Source organism: Pyrgilauda ruficollis, unplaced genomic scaffold (genome assembly GCF_017590135.1).
Source record: "Pyrgilauda ruficollis isolate IOZ18807 unplaced genomic scaffold, ASM1759013v1 scaffold2, whole genome shotgun sequence".
Classification (NCBI taxonomy): domain Eukaryota; kingdom Metazoa; phylum Chordata; class Aves; order Passeriformes; family Passeridae; genus Pyrgilauda; species Pyrgilauda ruficollis.
This window is the reverse complement of record NW_024519206.1, coordinates 25,747,262-25,774,413: the sequence shown is the minus strand read 5'-3', so window position 1 is coordinate 25,774,413 and position 27,152 is coordinate 25,747,262. Positions and strand designations below refer to the sequence as shown.

Below are 27,152 nucleotides of genomic sequence, written 5' to 3'. Positions count from 1 at the left end.
TTAGTATTTCAAATTGCATAGATGACATTATGAAAAAAAGCAGGAAGGGTTTTACTTTTTATTTTAAATGAATAAAATAAATCTCAATACATAGTTTGGAAATATTTAAAGAGATCAGAAAAGAAAATTTAAAATATTTAAAAGCAAGTACAAAAGGGGCAGGATGAAAACAGTATAAGGTAACAGAATTTAGTGTTTCAAGTGTGAATATATAACAGCAATAGCAATCTTAAGTTTTCCACTACTGCATTCCTAGTGAAGTAATGAGCTGGTATTTCAATACACTCAGCGAAAAGCCATGAAAACTGCAAGTTCCCACTGAGGAATGTTGCCATTTTCATGATGGGTCTGAAGTACTGCTTTTATATGCATTTGTGGACATGTCTGTCAAGGGGAGGAAGACCCATTCTTTCAGCCAGAGGAGTATTAGTTGGTACACAGCAGCTTTGTAAAATCTTATTATTAAACAAAAGAAAAAAGGGCACTTTTACTACCTATTAACCTATTCCTGGTTCTCAAATGGAGAATTCTAGCTTGTAAAAACCACTAGTCCCAGGAAATACTGACATATACAGCCATAAACCTAAATTTTTCTGTCTGATTTTTTTATATAAGTCCTAACAAAAATATTCAAGACCTTCCATTTCTATCAAAGTGCAATGTACTGCATACTTAATTCCACACCTGCAAATCACATAGTGTACATGCCATGCACTTATCCACACTAGTTTGTATAAGAAATTGCAAAAGTAGTATGAATATGTTGTGCATGTCTTGTTCTGACCACAAGGATGCTGGACAAGCAGAATTATCTATACTGCATGTTGTAGAATAAAATTGACTAGTTACTTCTATGCCTGATCATTACAAAAGAACCCCAACAAAAGCTACAACATTGAATCTTGTGCTTCAGCAGCATTCTTGTTAAGAGTATTTTGAACTGTTGTTTCTTTCAGGGAGCTGAGTTATCTGGAAAGCTTGTCTTTCACTAGCTAGTGCCCCCCTTCCCGCCCTGAAGTGTGATTTCCTGCAATAATTTAGTTGTTTAAAAAAAGAGAATGCACCTGGCTAGAAGACTTCCAAAAAAGGAGTTATATAAATATTTAGCACATTGAGAAACAGCTAATTGCTTCCTACCATGCTCAAAATTAGGAAGTAAGAAGGTTTTAAAAATTTTTTTAAGTGAAATAAAAATACTGCATAACATAGTCCTGTATAATGTTAAATACTCTCTCAAACTTAAAGCATAAGTGACTCAGAGGACTTTCCACAATTTCATTTAAATTCTTTTCTTGTGTAGTTCCTTTCCCAGGTTTAAAGCTTTCCAGCAGGTTTGTAGCAGGCATCAGGCTGCCACATGCGAAGGTCAATGAGCACTTGGTTGAGCTTTTGCATCCAAAGGTTACGCTCTTCTTTAGTATCAGCAGACAGCCAGTTCCTAGAAGGCAAGGAACCCTGTGGATTATTCTCCACCTCCAATTATTTATTGTGACACATGTCAAGCTGATCAACCACAGAAGCCCACAAGAAATAGTAGGGTTAAAAATTAAGTCAAACATTCCACCATCCTGCTACCAAGCCACCTGGCATTCCCACTTCTAGAAAGCAGTTAGGAAGGCTACCAAGCCACCTGGTTCAAATGCCACCCAAACCCCTCAGCATTTAAGTGACTTTTGCATCATTATGACAAAGTTGTAAAGCTCCTACATTACTAGAACTATCACATGAGGTAAAAAAAAAACCCTCCCACAACCTCCATGATTTCATGCACTCACTTTGTAACACAGAGTGTGTCTCTGCATTGGCTGACAAGTGTCTCTCGGTCATCTTCTCTCTGAGGTCGGACAGTTATTAGTTCAAAAGTGTTGGGACGGGCACAGAACTCTCTGTTGGCAGGTTCAATCTGATGATTAGTGCAGTTAGCCAAGTTTATCCGGCCCAAAGGATGCTGAAAGTGAAATCAGTTCACCAGTCAAGAGCACTGCAATCAAGAGTAATTCTGACCAACATATGCTTTGACAACTCCGATGATATTAAGTGAACACACCTTCTCTCAGTGAGTTACTCCATACAAAAAGGTGATAGAAGTGCAGCTGTAAGAAATTATTTTAAAACACATCCCATGATTTAAAGTAATCATGGACTAATACTGATATTTCTGGGTGACATCTATCTCTGTACGATAGAACAGATATAGTAGGTACGAGGGGATGCATTTAGTAAGTTTAATATTTTTGTAAATCAGATCACCAAAACACAGCTGACTCTCTCTCTGAAAAATAGTGAAACAAGTCTAGAAGATTTTCCAGAACAAAATCTGCAAAACAAACCAAAGCTTCTTGCTTGCAGACAAAAGCAAAATAGGAACCTTCTTGCTTAACTTTTATTTTTTTTACTATCTTGTCTTACAGTAGGCAGAGATTTTTCCCTCTCTCCTGGCAAGGAAAGAAAGCACATTGATATATTTTGGCAATGTCAACTATCAGCATATGGTGTTCCTCTGTTAGCAGGGAAGAAACTAAACTCAGGCATCTGGATTGGCATAGAAGTCCCAAAAGGACCAGAGTTTGCCACGGAATTTGGGAAAGAAAATGCTCTGCCACTAAACAAGAAAGCATTTAATGGTAAATAACTTCAGTGAATCAGAAAAACCCTCTTGAAAGCAGTCTTTAAAAGAACCTGGAAACCATCTAATACACTGCAGGAACACTCTTAGGAGACAAGAAGGTTCACCTCAGTGACAGATGAACCTCTGATTTGTCTCATTAGCCCAACAAGAACTTAGTTTTCTGTGAGAACCATTTAAAAAGCACCAGTTCCAGCTCCTATGTGGAGCTGCAAGAAGACAAGGACTTCAAAGAAGATAGTCCACAATTAAAGCTGTGTTTCTGCAATATACAAGGATTGCCCACTCTAGTTTTTTACCATATTGTTAGTCATCATTTTGTCTAAAACTTAAGGCAACTAGATACAGTCTGCTTATTAAGCTGTAAAAATCCAATCAATTTCAATTAAATAATTAATGATTTGATGAGCACAATGGAAGGCCTTAAGACTAAAGGGGAAATTAAATATAGATCTTCCGTCCCTTTTCCCCCTTTCCTACTAGACAGGGAAGTCAGTTTCTACGTTTGCCATGATTTAGGTCAGCTTTATGAAGACAAGTCCCCTCCATTTCCCAAGGAAGCTTTAGGAACTTGAATCCCATGCTTTACCAGCCTAAAGCCTAAACATTACTGTCCTTAAAAAGGAACAACTATTTGTGTAGGGTACTACAGAACTTTAGACTTAAGCTTTACAAAACAGCATTACCTTTCGTTTCTCATCATCTGGGTATGTCCAATAGGAGATGCAATTTCCAGACAGCACACACCAGCGCCTATGCCACGCTCCAAATCCACTGACATCTTCAAACATAGTCTTAAAAACAAAAAATTAAATGGGGTAACTTTGTACCTTGAGCTTGGTCTGTTTTGACTATTTTTCTACCAGAATGGTTCTGTAAGTTCAACCCTTCATAAGACTAAATGAAAGAGAAGGAAAAAATTATACTGAGAGAAGATTCTACTCAGTGTATTTATTTTCCAGATGGCATAGAAAATTAGCTCATACTATCATTCTCAGGTTTGCAGCCTTGTGCTAAAAGGGCACCTATCATTGCTGTTTAAAATTACAAGATTTTCATGTTGATGGTGATAAGCATTGCCATTATTTTAAGGTAAAGAACAATTATTTACAGTAAATACAGTATAAATGGTTCACAAAATGTATTCAAAAAACTATTATTATTAGATATTTGAGTAATTTTTTACTTACAAATCAGGATTAAAAACATGCAGCTATTCAAGAGGCCACACTCAAAGTTTAGTCAGTTCAAAGGAAATTAGAAATTGATTTTTAAATGTTTGTGTTGGCAGTTCTTTTACTGGATGCTGGATTTCATCAAGCTCAAGCCCCATTTCCTTAGAACTGGAATGGAGAGTTTAGTATCTGACTTCTATTCCTGATACCTCTTGAACTTATAACAGAACTTTTTTCCCAGTTAAGGTATGCATTGTGATTCTCACTCTTCACAACTCAGATTATAATTTTCAATGATGCAGGGAGTTTCCAAACCCAGTATGCATGTACATCGTTCTTCAGGTTTTACATATTGTGTAGTAGAAGCAAATATGGACTTCCTCAAATTAGTACACAAAAACATGGGACATCAAATACCATAAGCATGTGAAATGTTTGCATCTAATGAAATCTGTTCGACTTCAATTAAGTAAAGGGAAAGGAGACAGAAAGCAGTGTTTGAAAAGAGTCTAAAGAAATCGTGATTTCTGGAAACACCAAAATAACAGCAAATGTTAATGTTTCATTTTCATAGCACATTTACTGCCATCTTGTGGACATTTCAACAGTTCCAGCTCCTAGGTCCACGTATCAGCTGCATTTTCTAGGTCCAGTTTTAGAGGGAATGGCACAAGATTTTTCTCAAAAAAAAAAAAAAAATACTGTTGTTTCTTTGTCATTTAGAAAAGCTGTGATCACAGCAGAAAAATACCCAATCTTTTGGTTTTTTTAGACATACACAAAAAGAGTCCTGTAAAGTTTTCTGCCATTGAAATTAAAATCTCATCTAACATCAGAGATTTTAGCAAGAGAAGGTTAATTGAAGTTCAAAACAACAAATAATCAGGTGTTTAGAAGAGAGATACACAAATTCTTAAAAGGTGACTTTAACTTAGACATGTATAGAAGAGAAACTAAAAAATATTTGTGGACTTTTTCAGAGATTTCAAAAAAAAATCAAGCTAGTTTTAAGCTTCAAACACAGGTGTGACATTAAAAAGTTACTATATTTAATAGGACCTGTAATTTCCAAGGCAGGAGTTTGAAGTGAATAGAGTAAATACGTTACCAAGAACCCTTTCTCTTCCACCAAAGAGTCCACTTGGCATTTCAACTTCAGATATATGTGACCTTCCAAAGGAGATAAAAAGGGAACCTGCAAAATGTAAAACAATCATTTAATTTTGACACCTCTCAACTGAGACTTACCAGTTCAAGCAAGCCACCTGCACCAAGATCTTAGCACTGTCTTGTTCTTAGGACCTTCAGCCAGAAAGAAGCAGTCAGACTCAAGCAAAACAGTAATAATCACTTTTGGTTTCAAGTTCATTTAGAAGCTTTCCAATAGTTATTTATTAGTTTGCTCATCAGGATATATATACATAAACATGCACTCTAGCTATGAAAACAGGCTCTTCAAGCATGGTTAGAAACAACAGAAAGCACCAGTCTGCAGCTTTCAAGCTTCTGCCTTAGTTTGACACCAAGTTGTTTGGAAAATACCAAAGTGAGCTTAAACAGAAATGGTACTTGGATACCATAAGCATTTTTGGCAGATACTGATGTAGTAGTGCCTACTCAGATAAATCTTTATATAAAAGAAAACCTAGAAAGTGGAAGAGTAATGAAAACAGTTCTCAACCAACATTCAAGGTGTTAAAGACATATGTTAAGTAATTTCTAACAGAAAAGGTTCCTAGTCCTATTTTTGTCACTGGAAAAAAAAATTAGCTTCATTACTGTACCAGAGGTCAGGTAAATAGCTATTTGATAGTCAAGAGTTTTGAGGAAGAGCATGCAACAACGGGCTGCCTTTGAGCTTTCCCCAATCCCTCCACACATAATGCCTCATTACCTTGACTACTCCCGTGAAATCACATCCCTTTTTTTCTCCTCCCTCACAAGGAAACTGAGGCAAACTGCTAATTCAAGCAAATGATGACCTGCATGGCATTCTACACACTGTGTTTTATTGCTAGTCTGAATAAGCAACACTGCTAAGAATCTTGAAAAGAAATTGACAAAAAATCAGAAACATACATCTTTTGTATTACTAGAAAAAACAGGAAGGTCAATGCTGCTACTCAAATACCAATAAAGAACTGTTTGCCAGAGAATAGGCACAGACATGTGTACACAGTAACAAAATAGCTTTCAGAACTATGGAATCAATACCATTCAAATGGAACTAAATTTTGCTGTTAGTTAAGATGAGCAGGAGTAGCCCTCAGTAGTTACAAGTGCTCATCTGTGGGCCTCAGTGAGTTCTGCAGAACACCAAAATAGGTGTTGTGGTTAGAAATTGATCACCTTGGAATTGCAGACATCCTGCAGCTTCCTCCCACACATAAGACACACATGCAAAAGCAGGTGATCAAATCATTTTCATATGTCAGATCTACTCAACTAACTTAATGGCTTGCTCCTGTACTCAACAGGAATAGTATAGCACAGAAAAAAATCTAAGCATTAAGGAGGAGTCTCCAGGACCACTTGAGAAGGAAAAAATAGTAAAACACTTCCACGTAACAAAAATTAAAAATCCAGGACTGATGCAACTTATCAGCAAAGACAACTATAGCTCTACATGCCACACCAAGGAATAATGACACATAACCCTAATAAAGCACAGTAAACCCATTTCTGAATGAGGGCCTCAAGAATATTTGGCCATTCCCCATTTCAGGTTCATGGGTTTTGCATCTCCTTTAAGCCTTACGTCAAAAAAGAAGAATCCACTTTATGAAATTTACCAGTGAGGAACTCTGTGACAGGCAAAGCAAAGTTGTTGTATAACAAACACAACACAGTTTTGCAGAGCCTACAACCCCATTACTAATTACTAAAGCAGGTCTCAAAACACTCTCATGTAGACATAATGAGAAAATAGAGTTCTAGTTAGAATATATCCATTTCATAGAGTTAAAGGTGACAGAAAGAAAGCAGTTTGAAAAATATCCAGTTAGATTAAAAGAAAACTAAAGCCCATGACTATTCTATCTTGCATTCTGGTGCGGTCACTCAGGTATTTGCCATAGGAACACAGTTTACTGTCACAGAAGATTATCTGTAAAGGGCCTCAAAAGAACTCAAGCATTTGAAAAACTGGTTTCTTAGGAGACTTTTGATTAAAAATCAAGAGGATAGGCACTAAAAGTATCACTTGCCTAACTTTGAGAGAAAATATGAAAATTCACTTAAAAAACTTTCTTCTGCAGGACTCAAGTAAACTATTAACTAGATAAAACAATTTTCATAGGTTAAAGACAAATAATTTCTGTTAAGGATATCAATTTATATAATTTTAAAGCAAAAACATATACATCAAGCAAAATATTTTAAGTGCATATTTGTGTACAAATAAGGACCTCATTTATTTGTTGTGTTTAGTATTTTCAAAACTTTTTGCTTAAAAAAAAAACAAATGTCTTGATATGTCTTGTCAGAACAAGGTTAGAATAAGAAGAAAGATTATTTAGGTTATGAGAGATTTTCATCTTCCTCAGCAGCAATGAGTTGAAACAACATTTAGGCTGCCAGACATTTTTCTCTGGTTCTCTTATCAGCACAGCAGCTGATTCTATGTTCTGTGTAGTTCATCAAGAAGCTGGCTCAAATTTCCTGACTAGAACTCTTTAAGAAACACATCAGTTTGTTCTGAAGCAAGAAACACCCTCCTCTAATGATCTAGGAAGACAAGAGAAACATATTACTTAAGGAAAAAACCCTAGGCAACCTAAATCTGAGTTCCAGCAGCATGCTTATTATTGTGAAAGGGGTAGAACTCTGCAAGTCTTAAAGGCTTCTAACATCTTGTGTTTAGTTAGTAAATCTTTGTAAGCATTTTCTCAGAAGAATAAAAAAAAATCTGCAAAAAAGGCCAGACAGAAATAAGCAACATGCACTAGAAAGGATTTTCCTATTTTAAGTTAGAAACTAAAGGATCATAGCAACCTTGTCCTGGAACATATAGCCCAACAGTTCTTTTTCCTCCCCTTCAAAATTTATCTAGGGAAAAAAAAAGAAACATGCTCAATGCAATTAGTGCAAAGTTATGGTCTAGAAGAAAAAAGGACAGTTATACATTAATATATTTTGGTCCTTTGTACCCTGCATTTTAGCAGTACATAGATAAAAGAGAGGAATGGCACTCAAAAAACCCACTGTGGCATCAGTTTGTTCCATATTAGAAATACATGAAGGAAGCAGCTGTTTGGTACAGCCATAGGCCAAGTCAAAACTGAAATATTACTGAGGTAGTAATTTAATAAAAAAAAACCAAACAAGTCATGAATAAGAATTCCCCTTTTTGCCACCTAACTGTAAGACTGCATCTGCAAAAAATTAACCAAGTGATAGTTTCCCCAGAATTCTCTTTGAATATTGTGCTTTTTCTATTTTTCACTAGTCCAGTCTAGTGTCCTGTCATACAACGTAAACCAATGAAGCCCAAACCTAAAATGCTGAATATAAAGCAAAAGCTGATTCCATTATCTCCAAGAACAAGAGGTTTCCAATAAGGAAGCTACTCAGAAAGATTTGTACCTATTGTTCTGGTTAAGAGGAACATTTACGCTGAAGAACCAAAGCTGCTACTTCTGAAATTCACAAGTCAGTAACAAGAGTGCAATTTAACCATTGTTCTGCCAGCTGTTTCAGTAAAGGAATCTGCTTCTATCTACAAAAAGTAAAACTTCTAAAATGCAGGTTGGGATTATTGAGATATTTTAAGGCTTATACACAAAGACAACTAGTTCTTGTTTTCTCATCTCTCATCAGAAGCTGTAATTGCAATAATACTATTATCAACATAAGACTTGATTAGCCAAAAAAAAGATTATTCTTATGCTGTTGTTTGGGTAGCTCAAGCTGTGATTTAGTACTACCATAAACTGTAGTAACATTTGAATTAATTCAAACTAGCTTAGGATTGCTGCTGGCATAAACACCTATTAAAATAGGTTTTAGGTATTAGATATTACAAGGTTAGAGATTACAATGAATGTAAGAATGTATTTTTTAAACTTCTCATAGCAAAAGCCAATAAACATTCTGTTTAGACAAGGAACTAATGGCATAAAACTCTGTAACAGCTCTCCAAAAAATTAAAGATGATTGCTTCTTGGGATATGAAAGGAAAAACTCAAGCTCCTAAATATATTCAAATGGCTTTTTTTTTAGGTCAATTAAGTGCAGAAAAATTGAAATACTTCATTATCATTAAAACACACTTAATGCCTTCTTTAGTGATAACTGCAAGACTAGGAACAGCAATATGAAGACCACATATAAAAATGCCAACCGCATACATCAATTTTTTGTCAGTGAAAACAAATCAGTAATCAAATTCCTTCATTATCTTTGCACAACCATATCTTCTACTGAGCTACAGAAATGAAAGAGCACCTGGCATAGTAATGAAAATTTCCCTGTTTATGTCAAAACTACATTTAATTAATATGAAATTATATGTAAGTAAAAACGACGCAAAAATTTTAATGTCTATATAAATAACCTATCTATAAACTATTATATGTGTTTCATTTCTAGGATGGTACTTCCACCTGAAAAGTAAACCCAGACTCTTATTTTTCTAGTAGCATGCAGTTACCTTTGGATTAGCAACCAATAATTTCCATTACCTTGTCCAGTGCAAATTTGGTATTTCCCACAGAAGACAGCGATAACTTGTGGGACCCAACAAGGATGAAATTCGTACTGCGTATGGCATTTGGGCCACCTGGACTGGCCATGGCTGTGGAGAAAAGGTAAAGTGAAGTCATAGCAAAACACACAATCAGGATGCTGCAAGGCTTAAAAAAAAAAGTACTTTATTTTTATTTGCACTACTGCATGCATGCCCTGCTCAGAACTCCAGGAGAAGCACTCTTGGCAGTGCAGCCCAGCTCAGCAGCACATTCAGAGAGAATCTTGACACACACCATTCCTCCTCAGCTGATCTTTTCTTTCAGAAACAAGGTTTGAAAACATCCACAAATGAGAAAACAAAGCATTTTAAGTCTCAGGGGGATGGAGAGTGTGCTGGGGCACCCTACAAAGCACACATGCCCTGCAGTAGGAACGTGACTTGTCTATCTCAACCTCTTCTCAAGTGACACACTGCAATCTTCCAGAATTTGTGCACCTTTCCTTTGCACTTACATCATGAGAAACACACACTGTAGCTCAGGAATCTTACTAGTAGCAGCAGCATGATACACATTCCAGATTTAGTTTATGAGCTCCTATTGCTGCAATTTCTGCTAAAGCTAGCTCAAGTATCGCATACTTTAGTCCGATAAGTGTATAACGTTTTTATATACTTAGAAAAACACTTAATGGTGCTGTTTTTCTTTGTCAAGAGCCAGGAATATATAAACAGGTTTATATACGTTTTTTATATATAAATATATATACAAAACACTACACACAAGCAATATTTCAGGATCTGTTCATATTTTCAAATTATTCTGTATTACTTTGTTGACAGCAGACTCTTGTTCTCTACTTTTAAAATCATTAAATTAGTTTGAATTCGTACTTTCAGGAAAAAAAAAAGTAAATTGTGGCTATCTGCTACCAGATTTTAGTAGTGATTTTGTAAAGATATCTTCTGTTGAATGTAATGGTAACAGAATAAGCACAGGGCCAGTTTCTGGGTTGGAAAATTTAGTGTTTATTACTCACAAATTGTCATCTGTTACAAGTACTATTTATTGATATAGTAGTTTTGACAGCAAGTGTAGATTATTCATCCTGGCATAAGATGTTTAGACTTTACTTACCTGGAGTAAGAAGGTTGCTTTTCTAGAAAGAGAGAGAAAAAAAAGCTTAGTGAAGAAGTACTTCTGACAGTTTCTACTGAAGACAAAGCCAAGGTAAAAAGAAATTAGATTTGAAGTGCTTTTAAAAACCCAATCAAATAGAAAAAAAAATTGAAAAGAAAAGTCAAAATAATTGCATATTTCCAGCATCACATATGTAACAAAGCTGTTTCTTGAGCTGATGGCTGAAAAATTTGGCAGAAAACTAGACAATTTATAGAACCTTATGTAAGGAGCAGAAAGAACTTATGGGCACAGCCTTAATCTGTGAGAACATGCCCTTTGTAAGGGGTCATAGTCAAGTCTTGTTACAATATTACATTCATACTTACCGAGGTAATAGATGTTAATAATCTCTTTGGAGTAATAACCTACAAAAGAAGAGAAGAAGATAAATGCATTTGCTACTGAGTTTGTCCAGCACATTTGCATGAAAACTAGACAGTGAAACTACTGAAGGCTTATCTCAAATTTTGAGTGGGTACTCATTACTATGAGTAAGTCTTGGGTTTTGACAGGACATAATATATCTCAGTGGAAGAAATGCTACATAACAAAGAAATAATTACTGCAGAAAAGGTAAAGCAGAAAACCGATCTTAGTAGGCCTTTTTACCTATGTAATGGGATTTCAAAGTTACATTTGCTTAACTAAAGGTAAGAGTTAACAATAAAAGTAAGTATATGTTCAACATACTGTTATACATCATTATTTTCAAATTAAAATCTCAAAGTTTAAGTGAGACTGTATATTAAACACAAACTGGAGTTATGTACTCTTATTGAGGTTGAATGTCTAAGAGCTTGTCAAAAAGCAGATACAGGATGCCACTGGCAAACCTGTAACCTCATATCAGCAACTTACCTACAGTAGCATGAAATCCTTCAATTTTAAGTAAAAATTCCTTTAAACTACAGCACAGGAGAGAAACCCTGGTACTTGAAATTTTTATTAGAGAATAGGTAGAAGCTTTCACTGTGCCAAATCTAAGAATAAAGAAATTTCCTATTTCTGCTTGCAGACACAGGACTTAAGTACTCATCCCAACTGTTTTGAAAGACACTCAAGTTTATTGTTTTTACCAAGTGACAGATATGTCAAGGAGGAAATCATTCCTGAAGCCATTAATTCACTGTGTGCTCTATTAGAATGAAAAGAAGAAAAATACACACACACGCCCCCAAAAGCAACCCAAAATAAAAAAAAAAACACCACAAAAAAAAACCCAAACCAACTCCAGGAAAGGCTTGTTTAGGGTTACATATCTTCACATACCCTTAAAAAAGCACAAACACTTGATATGCACACCATTTTTAAAACAATGTTTTCTTTAAAAAGTAAGCATCTAGTGCTTATACTTAATACTGGGGAGAAAGAGGAGTTTTTAGTTTATCAATAAAACCTTTAAGATAAATCAAACCCAGGGTAGGGCATATTGTCTGGCATAGTTTAGCTGAAGTGGAGAAAAAGGGCTATAAATCACTATTGGAGGCCCACATCTAATAAATAAAGGTCTGCAAAGCATAGTATTTTGCAGAACTAGTAAGACTTCTTTCCCACCAATATATTTCAGATTCAACCAAGTGCTGCAGGTCCAATCTACTAATTGCTGTAGGTCTCCATAATCCATCTGTCACGGCAGATGTTCCAAGAAGGGAGTAAAAGCAAGGAACAGACTGTCTAAGACAGTCAGTTTTCCTAGTGCACCTTCTGTTGAAACATTACATACTGATTTTTCAGGTTTCATTTACCTTAGATTTATTTGACTTTTTCCTTTTATCAGTGCTTGTACCTTCTTTTCTCTGCACCTGTAAGACAAGAAGGTATTGAGACAGTACAGCACATCATTCTCCTTTACACCTCCTCTTCACAGGAAATGATACATACCCAACTGTAAACTTCTATATTTATTTCAAAGTCATTTGACACATCATGCCTAAAAGGGAAGAACAAAAAAACAAGTTAAACAAACGGAAGTAAAAAGGCTTTTGTTGTGATTTGTGGCAGGGTTTTGGGTTTTTTGTGGGTTTTTTTTTGTTGTTGTTTTTTTTTTTCTTTTGATTAATTTAGTTGGGTTTTAAGTTACTCTTTACTTCTTCCCTCCTTTTGCTCCTTATAACTGTCCAAGGAGCAAAAAGATTTTAGTGTATTACTATTTAAAAATACTTTCCAGAACTCAGAAAAGGGGAGGGGAGGACAAGGGGCAGAAAATGTGCATCCACCATTTCTCAGACTGCACCCTCGCCTGTCACATACTGGGTTTTTTGAGTAAATAGCTTTAAGTGAAAATTCCAGTACAACTGAACTTCAAAAGCAGAGTTTGTTTATTTATTTTGAAGACTTACTAGCAAACAGCCATTTGAACTCACAATGCCATTTTAGCTGACATGTGAGAGTTGAAGTTATAGTTGTAAGAGTGCTATTTCCCCAGATACCAAAAGCAAATAGCTATATAAAATGTTAGTTGCTGTAAAAGAGAAAAACACATCTTGGGCACAGCAATCCATCTGTCATGCAGGTGTTCCAGGAAAGAACAAAAGGCAGAAAATGCAAGAGATAAAGTAGCTGATGGATGGTTGAATAAGTCTAGGTTGCTCTTTTGAGAGAAGTGCCTTCCAGCTATTTTTTGAAGAAGGAAATAGGTATACCACAAAATCTCTCCATGCTTTGTTGCAGAATATGACATTCTTATAACTAAGACTTCAAATGGTTTTTTGCATGCTCCACCAGAGTTACAACTGATTCAAGAGTTTCTTTATACTTACATAGTAAACGTCGTAGTAAAAGTAAGAGCATCTCCATTCAGGGAACTGGCAGTACTTGCTAGTGGAGTTGCAACCATGTTTTCTGCTCCAGATCGCAGTATTATTACATAGTAGTAATTTCCTGCTTCTGTAAGCACACATCAGATGGTTTGGTTAGCCAGAGGACTCCAAGTATCTAAAAAAAATCCCCAAGTACTGCATTGCTGTTAAGCACATCTCTGTTTCACCCTACTTAAAACATTCAGTTACATTTGAATCTTTACATTTTGAGACATTGTTTGTAAACTTAATCTTAAAACAATTTTATTTTCTTTATGATGTGTCTACTAGTAAAATTGTCTCCATAGGATTCACAGCAACTGCTTTACTGCCTGGGGCATCTCAGGCCAGACCTACACTAACCAGTGTGTGAAAGGGGAGAGGAAGAACTTTCAGTCAGAACAGCAGATAATCTTAGTTCTTTGTACTCCTTAGGTTCACCAACTTAACCACACATCAGCTTTCACTGAAACATTGAAAAGTTAGTCAGATGAACTGAATGGAATAGCTAAATTTTCATTACCCCTAGATTTGAGAACATCAAAGCAGAAGACAAAAAAAAAAAAAACCAAGGAGAATGAACCAGAAATACATGTTGGGAGAATGAGGAAGGAGGAGAAAAGAAATAAAGCTTTTGTTTGCTACTTTTACCTGGCTTTTGAGCTGTACCACATACAAAGTCTGCTTTTAGAGGTAGACGCATTTCTGAAATGGAAACAGATCCCCTGGAGGGAGCAAATTCAGCGGATGTAGAAGCAGCTTTATTTCTTTTATTATGTGGTCCCTCACTCTTCAGTTTATTCAATTCTTCCAATAAAGCAGTTCTCTTCTCAGCTGCACAAAGAAATTAATTACAGTTCTTCAGAAAAAAAAAAGTACTGAACAATTTTTTCTGCCTTAAGTATGTAAAATGCAACTTAAATATTAATCATAGTGTAATATGAATATAAGGGTCAAGAAAGATACTAAAAATGTCCTCTTGCCTATAAAATGAGCTGAGACAAAACAGATACTATCTTGTTCTTTTATATCCTGTGAGGAGCTATTAATAAATGGCCACAATGTAACACAATAAATGAGGAAGAAATTATGAACCTTGTCAAAATGTTCATTACAAAGAATTTAACTTGAGTAGAAAAACCTACTTGCGAAGAGAAGAAGTCTCTCTGCTTCTGCTTCTTCTTGTGACCCTTTTCCATGTTCCTCATCAAAACAGCAGTTCAGAGCTTGACTGGCTTGATAAATCACTGTCTGTTGCATGTTGATCTCATTGTTCAGTTCCTACAATAAACCAGTAGTAAAAATAATTACCAAGAAGAGTGATCTAGTGTTGCATTCAAACAAGGAAATGTCTCTAGGTGAGCCTTTTTGCAGGGCAAGGCTTCAAAAGAAAATCAGATCCTTAGATAGCAAACTACTAAAGCCTTGCAGTTAACTGTTACTTCAGCAAAAGAACAACACAACTTTTTTTTTATCTCAGAGGTATGGCAGGGAGTGAAAGACTGCAATATTGTATGTTCCAGTCAAGTCTTCCCTTCACCAGGGGAAGCAGCACTAACCAGAAATTCAGCACTATAGATGAACAAAGCACTAGTAAAGATCAGAATATTACCTACTGAAAGTAGGTAGTTACAAATTCTGCCTAATTCAAAGGCTTTGCTAGGACATAGATTTTCTGTCTCTCTCTCAAAATAATGGCTTGTTCTCTCCAGAATTAATCTATAACATGATCCTTTTAAGAGAAGCATTAGCTGTTCAAATTATGCATCATCATTCCTTACCATTAGATATTTATACAAAATAGAAATAACCTAACAACCTTATTTTGCAGTTCTAAGCAGTATGTTAATGTCCTGGACATTCATAGGGGCAATTAAATTTGGAAACAGTAGATCAGAAAAAGGATTTTAAGAAGCATATTAGGTACCTGCATTTTCTTTTTGATATTGACTTGATCAGATGGGCCATTTCTTCTCATTTCTAGTCTGGAAGCCACATCTTCTTTGCGAACAATTATTTGCTTTATTGAAGGACGATCAGTTTCCTTAAATCTTTGGGATCTGTACGCATCGACACTTTTGAAAAAGGAAACCCCACAAAATGATTCACAGGTGTGCTAAGCTCTCTTTAATACAAAGACAGGCATGTATCATACATTGAAGTTTTCCAACTTGCCTGGCTTTAAAGAAGGCATTCTAACAGCTGATTTTAAGTTTAAGCAACATAAAAGACTACACAATCTTTGATAAAGGCTCAGATCTTGCAAAAAAAGCTTAATTTGTAGTTCGAGTAGTATGCATCATTAGAAGAGCTAAAAAAGCCAGTGTTCTAACTTGTACACTTACAGAATCAGGGTTGTGTTTATTACCTGTAAGGAAGATTGCGATCTTCCGACACAGAGCCAATACTGTCTCCAGATTCTGCCCTGGGAACTCTGGTCCTTTGGAACTTCTCAGACTTCAGACTGACATCACTGATACTGCTACCTTCCCCAGTTGACTTAGAAGGAGAACCAAAGGCCTGAGGAAAAGAAAACACCATACTACAGCTATCTGTTCACATAATAATAATAATCTGTTTTCTCTCTCCTTTACATGTTTTACATATAAACAGTAAATTTGTTTAATACTATTTAACAGATGGTATTTTAAAAATACAGACATAGAGCAAGTTTATTTATTTAAGGGCACTAACAAATTATTGAACTCAATGAGATGCCACCTTTAGCTTCCAAATTAGTGCAGTTACATAATTACTTCTCTTTAGATTTTTCATCAGCAGTCACTCCACTGAATGCTTGTATACCACTGCAAGTCCAGCACTAGTAACAGGTTTGATTCCAGAGACCACTTGTTTAGCAGAGCATCCAATCTGCTACACTATTTTCAGAGAAAAATAACTTTGCCTCATTATGCTTTCATTAGCAAAATACCCTTTGTAACTTCTTTATTTGCCCAGATATCCTAATACTACAAAATATCACAGCTCACAAGCCAATTGGACATCTCTGTGTGATAAAAAAACTCTTCCCCACCCTCCCTGAATTCGCACCTCTGAACCAACAGATTCCACTAGAGGGGTTAACAGAGACATTGATGAAATGTTCAGTGACTCTTCCTGCTCATCCTCATCACTTTCACCTTCCAGGCTCATGCTCATTTCTTTCTTCAGTTTTTCTATGTCTGGACCATCCTCTTGAAGAATTTCAAAAATCTCGTTTATCACTTTTGAGCCATTCATCTCACCATCCACATGCATTTTGCCTTCGTATACTTCACCTGAAGGGTGACATATTTCAAAATATATTAGTAGCATCAAGGCTCTCATTAAACAAACAGAAGCAAACTTGTTTTGCTTTTCAAGCAAGCTTGGTTAAAAAGCACTTCTTGCAGTTGGGCATATAGAACCTAAAAGTACACTTCCAGGGCTATTTTAATATACTATTTTTACATATACTGCATAATCAATGCAGAAAGGGAATGAAAAGATGCACATTTTAGACAAATTTCAACCTTTTAGTTCAAATACATCTGAAACTTAACTGCAAGTCAAATAGTAGGGCAGTCATTTCTGTCATTTTCCAATGAGCTTTTAACATCAGCTTTTTAATATTCCTTGAAGACTTGAATGACAAGAGAGAAGGGCTATGTATGATAATAGAAGTTTCCTAATTTGTTTTATATAAATCTCATTACAAAACACATGGGGATCAGCAAATGTTTTCATTTGAATTCATTGTTCAGACTTGAAGGCTATTAACACTGTCCTAGACAAGGGGCCATAGAGAGCTAAGTCATTAATATATGTCTACTCAATACAAACCTTTTGGTTTTTCATCAAGTTGTTCAAGTTTTGAGACAGACATTGCTTTTACAGGGCTCTTTGACTCTGCGGTCTTCAGAGGACTGGATTTATCAGTCTCTTCACATTTAGAAGTATCTAAGGGGTTTATAAAGAAAGTAAGTATTATGTCTAGCCTTTATTTTGGTCATTGAATTTTAGAAGTCTTACTAACAAAAAGACCACTAGATTAAATATTCCAGTTAGCCACACACCAAAAAAAACCCATTAGAATACCCTCCAAAACCTGCACATCTAGTCTATCTTATAATCAGAAAACTGACACCACAAGAAACAGTGCTGAAACCATAGCAGAGTGCAGACACCCAAGAGCAAGTGAAAATTTTAAAAAGATAAAAAAATCCACTACACAAACCACTGCAGGCAAAACCAATTTTTCTAGAAGGACATTTGATAGATCTTTCAAGTGAACCAAGAGCATTAACTAAGTTTACACTTTTTTCAAAGAGAGCTGAAGATTCTTCTGCTCAACGAGCACCAGAAAGGATGACAGGAGCACCTCACAATTCTTTTCAGGTGTCCTACCATAAGAATTAATATCATGAAGGGATACTGACAAGGGAAGAGTTCCCTCCCATTAGCTTCTTATGGAAATTTGGTTACTCAGGTACAGGATAGACTAAATATGTAACTGACAATTCCCATTCACTTTTCTGTACTTAACCTCCACTAAAGTTTGAAACATAGGTATACCCATTGAAAAACAAAAAGACAGTCTTGCCTTGTCGTCCTTCCAGGTGGTATAGGAGTGCAGAATACTACTATCATACAAGAAGATTTAGATAAGATAACCAGTAACCAAAGGAGAGGTCCAGTTCCACACATCAGTGTTACTGGCCTCTTTCTCTGCTCATGGATATCAAGTGCAGTACTCCTGTCCAGCACCAGTCACAGGCAAACTGTGGCAGTTCTCACCTGAAGACTCCACACTGGGAGACTTTGCTGGCTTGTCACCTGCTGATGTGTCTTCTGATCCAAGAGCAGAGGCATCTGAACTAGGAGGATGTTTTGAACTGGCTTGAGATTGGCTTTCCTGGCAAGAATAAAAACAGAATGCACTCAGAAGGTAATGTTAAAAGTGACTAAGAAACTACCAGAAAAAAATAAATTTCAACATCTGCTAGGAAAAAGAGGTTTCCTATCCAGTACCCTATTTATTTATCCAAGATATTTAACTGAAGTAGTAAATATTAAATGTTTGCATGAGAAGCTCTTTTGCTTTTGCAGTTATGGAACATGAAACCCCCCACACTTATCATCAAAAAGTAAATAAATCAATTGGCTCAAAGCAGTATCACTTGTCTTAGTTGATTCTACAAGAGGTAAATAAACTAATAATTGCTTAATCATCATACAAATCACTAGACAAGTGGTCTTGCCAGCCTAGGCACTCCCAAAGCACAGGTTTTTATCCCTTATATACATTTCCACGTCTAATTCTGTATTCAGAATATGTTAAAGCAATTCAAAGTATCATATTTTGATTGATGAGGTAACACATTACCATTTTAGCTTCTGGAAGCTTCCTCTTTGAACTGCCACTTTTCTCCGCACTCCACAGATTGCCTCTATCAAATCGGCCACGAAGGCATGCAAGCTCTCGTTCACGTTCCTAAACAAACGATGGGAGAAAAGCTGACAGCCTTAAGATGCCACAACACTTCAGATTCCTCAGGTAGGGGCAGAACAGTAATAACCTTCCCCAAGCTTATAAGCTAACTATGAACAGAACAAGTCATACCTGTTTAAGCTGAAGTGCTAGACTGGCAGTAGAGGAATTTTCATTTTGTTTGAGAAGCCTCTCCTGGATTGTCCTCGTATTTGGGGTAACAGTGGGTGTTCTGCACGCTGGAGTATTCGTAGCAGGGCTGCGTGCACTGCGCTCTTGACAGCGCTCCCCAAAGCGTTCCAGGAAGGGCTTAATTCCAGATCCCCCTACAAGAATAATTGTTTTGCCTTGAAAGAAACTCTCAAAATTAAAGAAATCACGGCAATTTTGTATCCTGATGAAGGTTCCCAGTGAAGCAATTAAACTGTCTCCTTTACAGCTCTTACTCCATTATACTTTATACAAACTGAACCTGAAATGCAAATCATTAACAGTGATGTTAATAAAACAGTAAATCAAAGTAGATGTCTCTCTCTCTTACTACAGTTCATATGTAATACACCAGTTATTTAAATTGGTTTGCCTTTTCCAAATTACCTCTATAACCAGCCCCACTTGTATCTTTCACAGAAATTCTAGTGCATGGGGAGGATATGTTGTTTGGCACCCACCCTGCTTGACTGAGCTTATCTTTTACTGTCAGCATATCTAAAACTTGCTTTTCTAGCAATCATTTTTAAGAGTTCAAGCTGTTAGTCCAGGTTTCTGACCAACAAGCTGTTGAATTTAAAACTGAGGATGTTCACTTGTTTTGACATCAATGGTATCACTGAAAATAAAGACACTGGAAAGTTAGAGCACCTATGTGGCAACAAGCTTTGATTTCTTCTAAATAGAAGAAATCAAAACTCTTAACATTATATCAAATGGATACATATAGTACCAAATAATCTCAAATTTTGAATAATCCCAATTAACATGTTAGGCTGCTTTTTCTCTTAAGAGTTACTAAAACCATGTCCAAGAAAACATCCCCTGCAAAATACAGAAGCTGTATAACTTAAAATCATTATCACAGAATTCATCAGCATTTTATTCAAGTTACAGCTGGAAATAGGTATTATCTGGTACGGTACCTTAAATTCTTAACTAGTATGTTGTTTTCAACACAGCACACATAGGCCTAATTTGAATTAATATTTACTGAAGCCAACAAACAGCCTACCTGGTGTTGTGGGTTTACCCTTAGGTTCAAGTTGCACATGTGTTCCTTTGACTGGCTCTGCTTTGGACTGAACTGGTTGAGGCAAAGCTGACTTCGCTGTTTGTGTGCACTCTTCAGTTTTCCGAGGACTGCAGGGATTCTCTGTTGGCTCTTGTTGTACTTCAGACTCTTTAGAACAGGGAGCAGTAACTCTTGAAGATGGCGTTAAAAAATTGTTTGGATCCTTAACAAGGGAAAAAGAATAAAAGATGAGACTTCTTATTCTCTCAAGAGGAAAAAGAATGAAAGCACTCTGCATAGCATACCATTACCTAATACAACCGTTCCTTCAACAAAAGAAAAAACCAAGATCAAGTATTAAGATTTTAGTACTTTTTTTTTTAATCCAGTATTTCAAATTGTTTCAGCGTTTGATTCCAGATGCTCTTGCCAGCTATTTCCAATATTATCCCACATTTCCCTAAACAAGAATGGCAGATATTGTCATTGTAGAAATTGCATAAATTGATCAGTAAGTGTCTGGTACTACTTATTTCATCATTCTGATTGAGTCTTCATACAGCAATAACATTCACAATTTCAGTCAATCAGCTACATGAAGTTACAGAGTGAAACCCCATATCTCTGTAACAAGCCCCCCTTCTGATGGTCAAGAGCAGCAATCAAGTACATTGACATCAACAAAACACATAAGTACTCTCATCTTTAAGTCGCAATAGAAAGAATTCTAAGCTGTTTCAGATCTGCTATTAAAAAAGGGCATGTGGGATTGCAATAAAGCAAAAGTTGTAAACAGACTAGGACTGCTCCCACCAAATTTTTAAATTCAGATTAAACAGTTATGTGCTAACATTTGTCCGCCCCAATACAATACTCAAATTAATTTTTAATCAGCAACTAAATCAGACACTCACCGCTCTCTTTGAATTTGCTGGTTTATTAATAGAAGCCTCAACAAGCCTTTGAGAACAGGATGCAGCTTCCTGCTTTACACTGCTACTATTGATTCTAGCAGATGCTCCACTTGTAGTGGACAATTTGGATAAACAAGTAGTGCCAGGCTGTTCTTGTGCATTGTTTTGCTTTGCAGATGGATGACTTAGGTCATCTTCCCAGGAACCAATTGTAGCAGCAAGGTTAGCTAAACGGCCTCTTCTCCCAATTGGGGTTTCGCTTGCCAGGGCATTGGATGTCTGCTTAGGTGGAGAAACACACAGATCTTTTGATTGTAGAGGAGACAGAGGAACACATTCAGAGGGATCTGGGAAAAAAGAAAACACATTTATTTTGCTAAAAATGATATTGAGATACAGTTGTATCTTTTGCATTATACTATATATTGAGTTTATCAACAATTAGATGTTCCTGCCATCAACAGAATCAAACTACTAGCCCCAGAGGCACTGAGACTAAGCAAACTAAAAATTTTTAATCAAGCAGTTTACTAATTTATGTCAGTGTTGTGAGAAGCAAGGCATGAGAGTAGAGAAAAATAAGTTTAAAATTAAGCTGTAGATAACAGCTTCAATATTTTAGGCCTGCCCTAGTATTGTCTTAGAATTCTTTAAAAAAAATCAATCTTCCCACACACAACATTACCTTCTTCTAGCCAACATAATCATCAATGCAAACACTGAGAGACACCAATGGTGCTTAGCAAGTAAAACGTACCCTCACTATCCCAGCAGCGCCGCTGTTCTGCCAACTTCTGCATACGTGTTTTGACTGAAAGGGCCGCAGGAGTTTCTGACTTGGTGTTTTGGTTTACTTTCTCAAGAGGCTGAACCAATGAAGCTCTGTTAGAAATAGTTTCCTGTGATTCTGAAGTCATCTGAGCAGAATCATGGCTTGTGGAACTTGAAGGAACTGGCTGTACATTCTCTGAACTAGAAGCTTGAGCCTCTATATCATTAGGGCAGAGCCTTTTTGATGGTGATGGCTTTGTATCTGGTTTTGCTGGATAGGTCAGAGTATTCAAACAAATTAGTATTCAAACAATCTAAAATATTTTCCAACAACACATAATTGTAGTACAAATAAAGCTATGATTTATGAATACCCTGATATACTTCCCAAAAAAATGCACTTCCCCAAATCTACCAAGCACAAGGCACTCTCTTTGGCATTATGCAATTATTTCTAAACAGCTTACTAATGACTTGGCACATCTGCTCTCAGGTCCAGCTAAACACAAGCTAGTCCTAGAGGCAAAGTAACTGCATCCATCACTGTTTAGTTTAAGATAAATGCTCAGGGTTTTCAGTTTCCCTTTGGAAAAAAAGATGAGACTGGTATCAAAACAATCTTTATTAAACACGCCACTAAATACCTTCATCACCAGGAAGAGGTGCCTGGTTACCAGTTTCTGCCAAAGGCTCTCTGGCCCTCTTGGTCTGCATTGTGGGTCTCGCCCCCATCTTCGGCCGCTCTGCCATTTTCCTCTGCAGGTTCTCTCGCCTGGCACGGGTTCTTTCAAGGAGTTTCTGAGTGGAGAATAAGTCATGTGTTACCAGACACTGCAGTGTGTTAACTGGTAACAGCTCAGAGTAAAAGATGATGGAATTCTGCTTAGCATAGATAGCCAGCAGGTTCCAAATTTCAGTCATTAAATCAACTGTTGTCTCCAACTAGCTTGGCACTGAAAGAAAATCAGGCTAAAGAGACACGAGCGATGGCAAAATTAAAGAAGAGGGGCTCCTGCAGAACCCAGTCATCAGAAATGTTTGAAAGTAATTTTTTTTTTTTTTATCCTGAATCATCATGTGACAGTCTTGATCAGTCAAGTCTTGCTAGCAGGGTTTTCTGACACATTGCTAAAGCATCTGGTCAAGTCACCTGACTGGCACTAGCCCTCAAACAAAATAAACAACATTGAAGCAATTGTCAAGAGGTCTAAAAACGTTTAACAAATATAAGCATGGCTGTTAATATTAAAAAAAAAATGTTATTACACCTTCTAAGTCAAAAAGTGAATTTCTTTGTCTCAAGCTTAAATTTTAAGAATAAACTGATATTATACCTGGCTATATAATGGTAAATAGCTTGTTTATTTAAGATATCTCTACACAGAAAAAACATATAAAGAGATACCAATTAAGCTACATAACATTCTCTCATTTCCTACCCACTGGAAATTTGAGTAGCCTGATTATATTCCATATAAAATAGCTGGTTTAGTAAGTGTTCCACACTACTACAAAGTGATTCCTTACAGTACCGAGGTTTACAATAGGTTGTGGTTTGTTTGTTTTAAATATAGCATTTGTAAGTCATTATCACTCAGTTTGATCACATCTAAAGGATACTTAATGACTCTTTTGATCTAGGTTTTAATGTTGAGACAAGAAATTGTGCAATTGAACTGATGGCCTTTAAAGGGAAGCATATAAACTGCACTTGTTTGGTGGTACATAAATTATTGTGAGAACTGTGCCAGCCATTATCTGTCCTGTTGCATAGCAATTAAATACACATTTCACATTTTTAACTGTCTAAGGCTGAAGTCTTAAACAATGTTCTATTGTAGGGCAACACAGGACAAATAGAATGCCAATCTCAACAGTTTTTTTGTGAAAACAAATCTCAGCATTGCTAACTTTCACCGAAGAGGAGGAATTTGGAAAAAAAAAATCCCAAAATGCATGAAATGCCATGAATGCCTTCAATGCAGGTTCCATGCTAGTTGTGTCCACAAGTCAACTTTGCTTATTTCCAAAATGCAGAGACACAAAGTGCATGTAATATCCACATTAAAAAAATCCTAAAGGCAATGTAAATTAACAGCTCTTCTTGCAAAAAGTTGAATATGTCTTACAACAGTATTCCTACAATTCTATTCAAAGAGAGGCACATTCCTTTCTGTTTTGTTAGCTGAGCAAAACAGAGTTTCAGTTGTTACATATGAGATGTCACTTCCCAAGAATGCACGCCTCTGTTGTTCAGCTCCAGCTCCTATTGGCTTCTTGCATCTCAAATTTTCCATTCAACTGCCATAATTCCAACGGTGCTGTTACACACGATGACTAAGCCACACTCCACAACTTGAGGCTTACTTTCCAAGTTCATCAACAGGGTATTTTCTAAAAGTACATTCTCCAATTGTTCTGATGACAAAGTTTCAGAGTATCATAGAAGTTCAAAACTGAAGAATATACTGAATTGGAAGTGACCCACTAGAAATCCAGCCCCTGACCCTGCACAGAACAGCCCCAAGAATGACACAATGTGCGTGAGACCATTACCTATTTTATTACATCAAGCAATGTGAGGACTACAAAGTCAAAGTGGATTACTGTGTTACAAAATACTTGCTAAAAATCAGAAAAAAACCTTCCCACTTCAAATGTTAATGGGCAACTTCTGTGTTTCAAAAGTATGTTTTAAAGTACATATTAGAGGAGATACTTAGGCCCATATATAATCATACGTGATTACGTTCTTAAACAAGAATTTGTTCAACTACCCTGCTTTACTAGCAGAATAGAGCAAAGGGAGCAATTGAAGGAACAGTTAACTTCAAACCTCACACTTGCAAACCTTCCCCAAATAAGCATCGCTTATTTCTCTTTGCTCATCCTCCATGCTAGGAAACCATCCTTGCCTCTGTGAATGGCAAAAACTACTTCAAAGTACAAAATAACCTAGACTATTTCTCACATCCCATAGTAACAAATATAAACCCTTTTGTGCAAGAAAGGTGAGTTATAAAATCAGCTGTGAATGGAGAGTCACAAATAGTATGTTCACAGTGATCCTGAGAAAGTACCCAGTGTACCATCTCCTCAGTGCAATCTGTATTAATAATTTGGTTGAGATTCAGAAGGTTATCAGCTTTTTTTTTTTACAAGATTAACCAAAAGAAACATTATTTCAGAATTGTTTTGAAAGCATTCCATCGAATCTTACACCAAGATTTATTTGAGCTTAAATTCTACGAGACACAGACAAAATTAGCCACTGCAAAGTGATCAGCAGACACTGAATTAACAGTATGCTTTGTCCAATTAAGGTTCGAATTATTACATTTTACATAATCAACACTTACAGTGCCTCACCAGGTCCCTGCAATAACAGAGTACGGTAATGTGTAGACAAAGATTATTTGAAAACAGTTAACCTAAAGGAAGGTTATATTAAAAGAAAAAAAAAATAGCAAACCACAAAACATAAATAAAAACAAACCACAGAACATAAATACTTAAAAATATGTGGTAAAATTTCTTTTCACAGAACTTGGGGAAAAGTTACTAAACTTCAATACTAGGACACTAATATTGGTAAGAACTTTACACAACAGTGGAATGTCCTCCACAGCAGAAATATTCTTGATAAGGTGACTTTTTATGCATTCTGCAATACTGGCTAACACTTGAATGAAGTTTACTCTGGGGAGTGGCCTCACAGTTGGTCATTTTCAAAGCATTTCAAAGTCAGCTATGTACAAGAAGGGCGTGTATAGGTTGGGATATCTCCCAGCATGCAAAACCATTTTAAATTTGATTTACTAGTCCGGACTTGAAGCTTATTTAAGACAAGCTGGATCATGTCACTCACTACCAATTAAGGAAGGAAGTTTTAGGTGTTTACACTTAGCAAGGCCTTACATGGGGATAGGGTAGGACTGCCTTGGCATAACACATTTAGTAAATCTGTTCAGATCAACGCCTTATGTTCATTTTTTTTAAATCAGATCTGTCCAGTCACCTGTTCTGGACACTCAAATTATCTAAAGAATGTCAGTTTGATAAACAGACTGTCCACAAGGGGAGGAGAGAGTATTTCATCAGTGTATCTAATTAGAATTTTTTTCAAGTAGTTCAGGTTTTATTTATGCAGGTTGTGATTGAAGGCCCTTTTTACTATGACATTTCTCAAAGCAGTCACAAGACAGCTGTAAAACTACACCTCTGACATGAAATGAGAATACAGCATAGCATCTTTAAGAAACTTTCAACCTTCATACAGATTCAAGGTGGCCAATTCTTCATTTTACTACAATTTTGCTTCTGCAAAACTTAAGCACACAGCCAATTCACCCTAACAACTAACAGCCCTTTTTTTAAAAAAAAAAAAAAAAAAAGAGGAACCGTGCCTGCCACAGAAAGTGACCAATCGCAGCTGGTAATCGTGCCAAATAGGATGCATTTTTCATCAGGTGGTCTCCTCTTTGGACAGATTTATGCTCCGACCTTTAGGTACGGCAGGCACAGAGTGTCAACAGCGCTCCCGTTGCTGCCGGGGTCCCTTCCGTCCCCGCTGGAAATCTTATCTGCCAGACGCGCATGAAAGGCGAACTCCCGGTTCGGGAAATGGCCTCTCCCCCGCAAACCCTCGCTCCTATCACCCGTGCTCTGTCCTCTCCCGGCAGGATCTGACACAACCCGGGCGGCTCCAGGAGCGGCAGCACCGGCAGGAGCCAGGATCCAGGGGCGGGGCAGCGAGGGTCACCCCTCTGCAGAGAAAGAGGGTCGCTGCAAGCCCGCAAATCCCCCGCGAGCGGGGACGAGGGTGGCGGACAGGGCTCAGCCAGGAGCAACTATCCCGTCCTGAGAGGAGTAGCTCCTTCCCTTGGGACCCCAACCGGCCCCTTCCCTGCTCTGTGTCCTGGCCGCCCCCGACACTGACAACCCGCCACCTCACCGGCTGCCGGCCTGGGGGAGGCCGAGCCCTCACCTCGGTGAACGGGTCCATCGCTGTGCCGGTGCCCGCGCAGGGTCCACTCGCCAAGGCCGCCTGCGAGCGGCCGAACCTCCACCCCAACCGCTACCGGGATTTGAATTTCAGCGCCCGCCGCGCGCAGGCACCACGGGAAGAGGGGGCGGTGCCCGCACGAGGGCGCTGATTGACAGGAGCGCCGCCCAATCCGGCAGCAGGTGGCAGCGCGCGGGCCCGCCCCGAGGAGCTGAGGGCTCCGGCGGCGGCTCGGAGGGCGAGCCCGCGTTCCTGGTCTGGGAGTTGTCGCTGGGTCCGGGAGCTGCACCGCGGGTTGT

The 27,152-nt window shown here is 37.3% G+C and overlaps 1 protein-coding gene across 1 annotated transcript; it reads right to left on the bottom strand.

Moving 5' to 3' along the window:
• Positions 1-1,274: 1,274 nt before the first annotated feature.
• Positions 1,275-26,894, bottom strand: ANLN (anillin actin binding protein). The gene is made up of 25 exons (XM_041466495.1): positions 26,836-26,894; positions 22,493-22,646; positions 21,835-22,119; positions 21,078-21,424; positions 20,164-20,386; positions 19,071-19,264; positions 18,834-18,941; positions 18,245-18,362; positions 17,291-17,407; positions 16,520-16,746; positions 15,837-15,988; positions 15,396-15,543; positions 14,614-14,749; positions 14,120-14,302; positions 13,430-13,556; positions 12,552-12,600; positions 12,416-12,472; positions 10,997-11,035; positions 10,626-10,647; positions 9,483-9,595; positions 7,795-7,848; positions 4,910-4,996; positions 3,313-3,420; positions 1,776-1,948; positions 1,275-1,438 (listed from the first exon to the last, which is right to left on the bottom strand). Exons 1-25 carry the CDS (start codon positions 26,851-26,853, stop codon positions 1,315-1,317), a joined length of 3,363 nt encoding a protein of 1,120 aa, XP_041322429.1. The 5' UTR covers positions 26,854-26,894; the 3' UTR covers positions 1,275-1,314.
• Between the last annotated feature and the right edge of the window lie 258 nt (positions 26,895-27,152).

Coding starts and splice junctions, on each gene's coding strand:
- ANLN (XM_041466495.1), bottom strand. Junction 18,942..19,070: donor TAGCACTTCAGCTTAAACAG/GTATGACTTGTT, acceptor TCGTTTGTTTAG/GAACGTGAACGAGAGCTTGC. Junction 15,989..16,519: donor TGGAATCTGTTGGTTCAGAG/GTGCGAATTCAG, acceptor TCTTTTCCTCAG/GCCTTTGGTTCTCCTTCTAA.